Source organism: Macrobrachium nipponense, chromosome 23, assembly GCF_015104395.2.
Source record: "Macrobrachium nipponense isolate FS-2020 chromosome 23, ASM1510439v2, whole genome shotgun sequence".
Lineage (NCBI taxonomy): Eukaryota > Metazoa > Arthropoda > Malacostraca > Decapoda > Palaemonidae > Macrobrachium > Macrobrachium nipponense.
The window spans coordinates 30243480-30245409 of NC_061090.1; the positions used below are offsets into that span (position 1 = coordinate 30243480).

The window sequence follows — 1930 nt, forward strand, 5'->3', positions numbered from 1 at the left end:
TTTTCCATACAGCAAATACACAGCTCCATGTATAATGCAATAATAGTTATCTTCTTTTTAAAGAGAAATTAAAACCACTCTCACTGCAATACTTTAAAAAGATCAAATGAATGAAGGTTATAAAAATAAAGACAAAGTACTAAACAACTCTTCCTTTATAGTATAATACTAAAAAAACAAAAACAAAAATACCACAATGAAACAAAGCATCACAGAAATTAAATTCAAAAAAATATATATAAATTCCTGAACGGAATTCACATCAGTTCTTTACTCCACCGCCCTCCAATGAATGAAGTGTTATAAAAATAAAGGCAAAGTACTAAACTACTATTCATTTATAGTATAATACAAAAAAACAAAACTATCACAATGAAACGAAGCAATAAAAAAAATATATTAAAAAAATATATAAATCACTGAATGGAAATCACATCAATTTTCTGCTCCATCAGGACACGATCGACCCGACGGGATGCATCAGCAGGTGCTTCCTGAGGGAGAGGTGATCCGGGAACACGGAGGGACAGCTGGCGCAGTGGAAGACCCTGTGGGACGCCGTGTGATCTTGGAGGACGTCGAAATCGTCGAAGGTCCTGAAGCAGTTGAGGCAGACGAAAGGAACCTCCCTGAAGTGGACGGACTTGTGGATCAGCATCTTCTTCTCCGTGGGGAACCCTTCCTTGCAGATCTTGCAGCGGAAGGGCGCTGCTAGTGGACCCTTCGGCTTCTGCTGGCGAGGGGATGGTGGACGTCCTTCCCCACTTTCCCCTTCCGAGGGAGATCCTGCGATGACCCTAGGAGCTGCGGAGAGTTCCATCAAGGCTGCTATTCCTTCGAGTAAGTGAGGGTCGTAGTTGTATCTTCTTCTTCTTCTTCTTCTTCTTCTTCTTCTTCTTCTTCTCTCGCTGAATTTCCTCTGCTCTTCTTCCTCTCTGATCTGCGAGAATTGGGGTCTTCTGTCTTCCTTCTCCTCAGTTTCATCGAGTATCTTCGTTCGCCGGACTCTGTCTTCGAAAGAGATCGATAATATTATCCGTCAATATCCGATCGGCAGGACATTCGATACTTGTTGACATAAGTCTGTGTTTGTATGGGATCTCTCTCTCTCTCTCTCTACTCTCTCTCCTCTCTCTCTCAACTTGATTTGGTCCTCACAAAAGTAGACAGATTACTATGAATTAAGAGCTCGCTCTCTCTCTCCCCTCTCTCTCTCTCTCTCTCTCTCTCTCTCTCTCTCTCTCTCTCTCTTTAGATTTTTAGTAGAAATAGGGAAATGCAATTATGTTTGTTGGTCCTCACAAAAGTAGACAGATCACTACGATGATATCTCTCTCTCTCTCTCTCTCTCTCTCTCTCTCTCTCTCTCTCTCTCTCTCTCTCTCCAAATTAATTCATGATTCAATTTTTAAATCTAATAATAACTTTCTTCAGTCGGTAATCAAACTGAATACTTACCTTGTGATATCCGAAAGAAAGGAAAAAACTATGGCTTCACTTCGAGTGTCCTCAGCCCCAACAAAGTTGGCCTCCTAATGTGTCCGTAAACACCTCAAGTATTTCAGGATTAGAAAAAAAAAAAATTAAAGTAAAGTACTGTTAATCATTCAGGAATTTTGCCAAGCCTAACACTTTGCCTGTTAAACTGCCTCAGAAAGAACTGTATGGTAGTTGGATACAAATACTGTATGGTAGTTAGATATAGATACTTTATTTTTTTTAACTGCCGGTAAATATTACCTGGAAATATTAAAGGAAATCGTACGAGGTTGAAGGGATCTAGAATACTATTCTGCGAGGTATAATGAGTATTTATCTCGGTGTTAAATGCTTGGATGAAAATGCAATAAAACTTTATAGGATATCGAATCCAGGTTAAAAAAAAACAAGTCAGACAAAAAATAAATCACTGAAATAAATAAATCATAAA

General features: G+C 39.1%; 1 protein-coding gene across 1 annotated transcript in view; it reads right to left on the reverse strand.

Annotated features, from left to right (window-relative positions):
* Positions 1-451: 451 nt before the first annotated feature.
* LOC135197508 (zinc finger protein 35-like) overlaps positions 452-1930 on the reverse strand; it is an 18162-nt gene continuing 16683 nt past the window's right edge. Inside the window, exon 3 of the mRNA XM_064224574.1 lies at positions 452-1007. Within this exon, the coding sequence (XP_064080644.1) occupies positions 452-1007 (556 nt within the window). The remainder of the gene's footprint in view (positions 1008-1930) is intronic.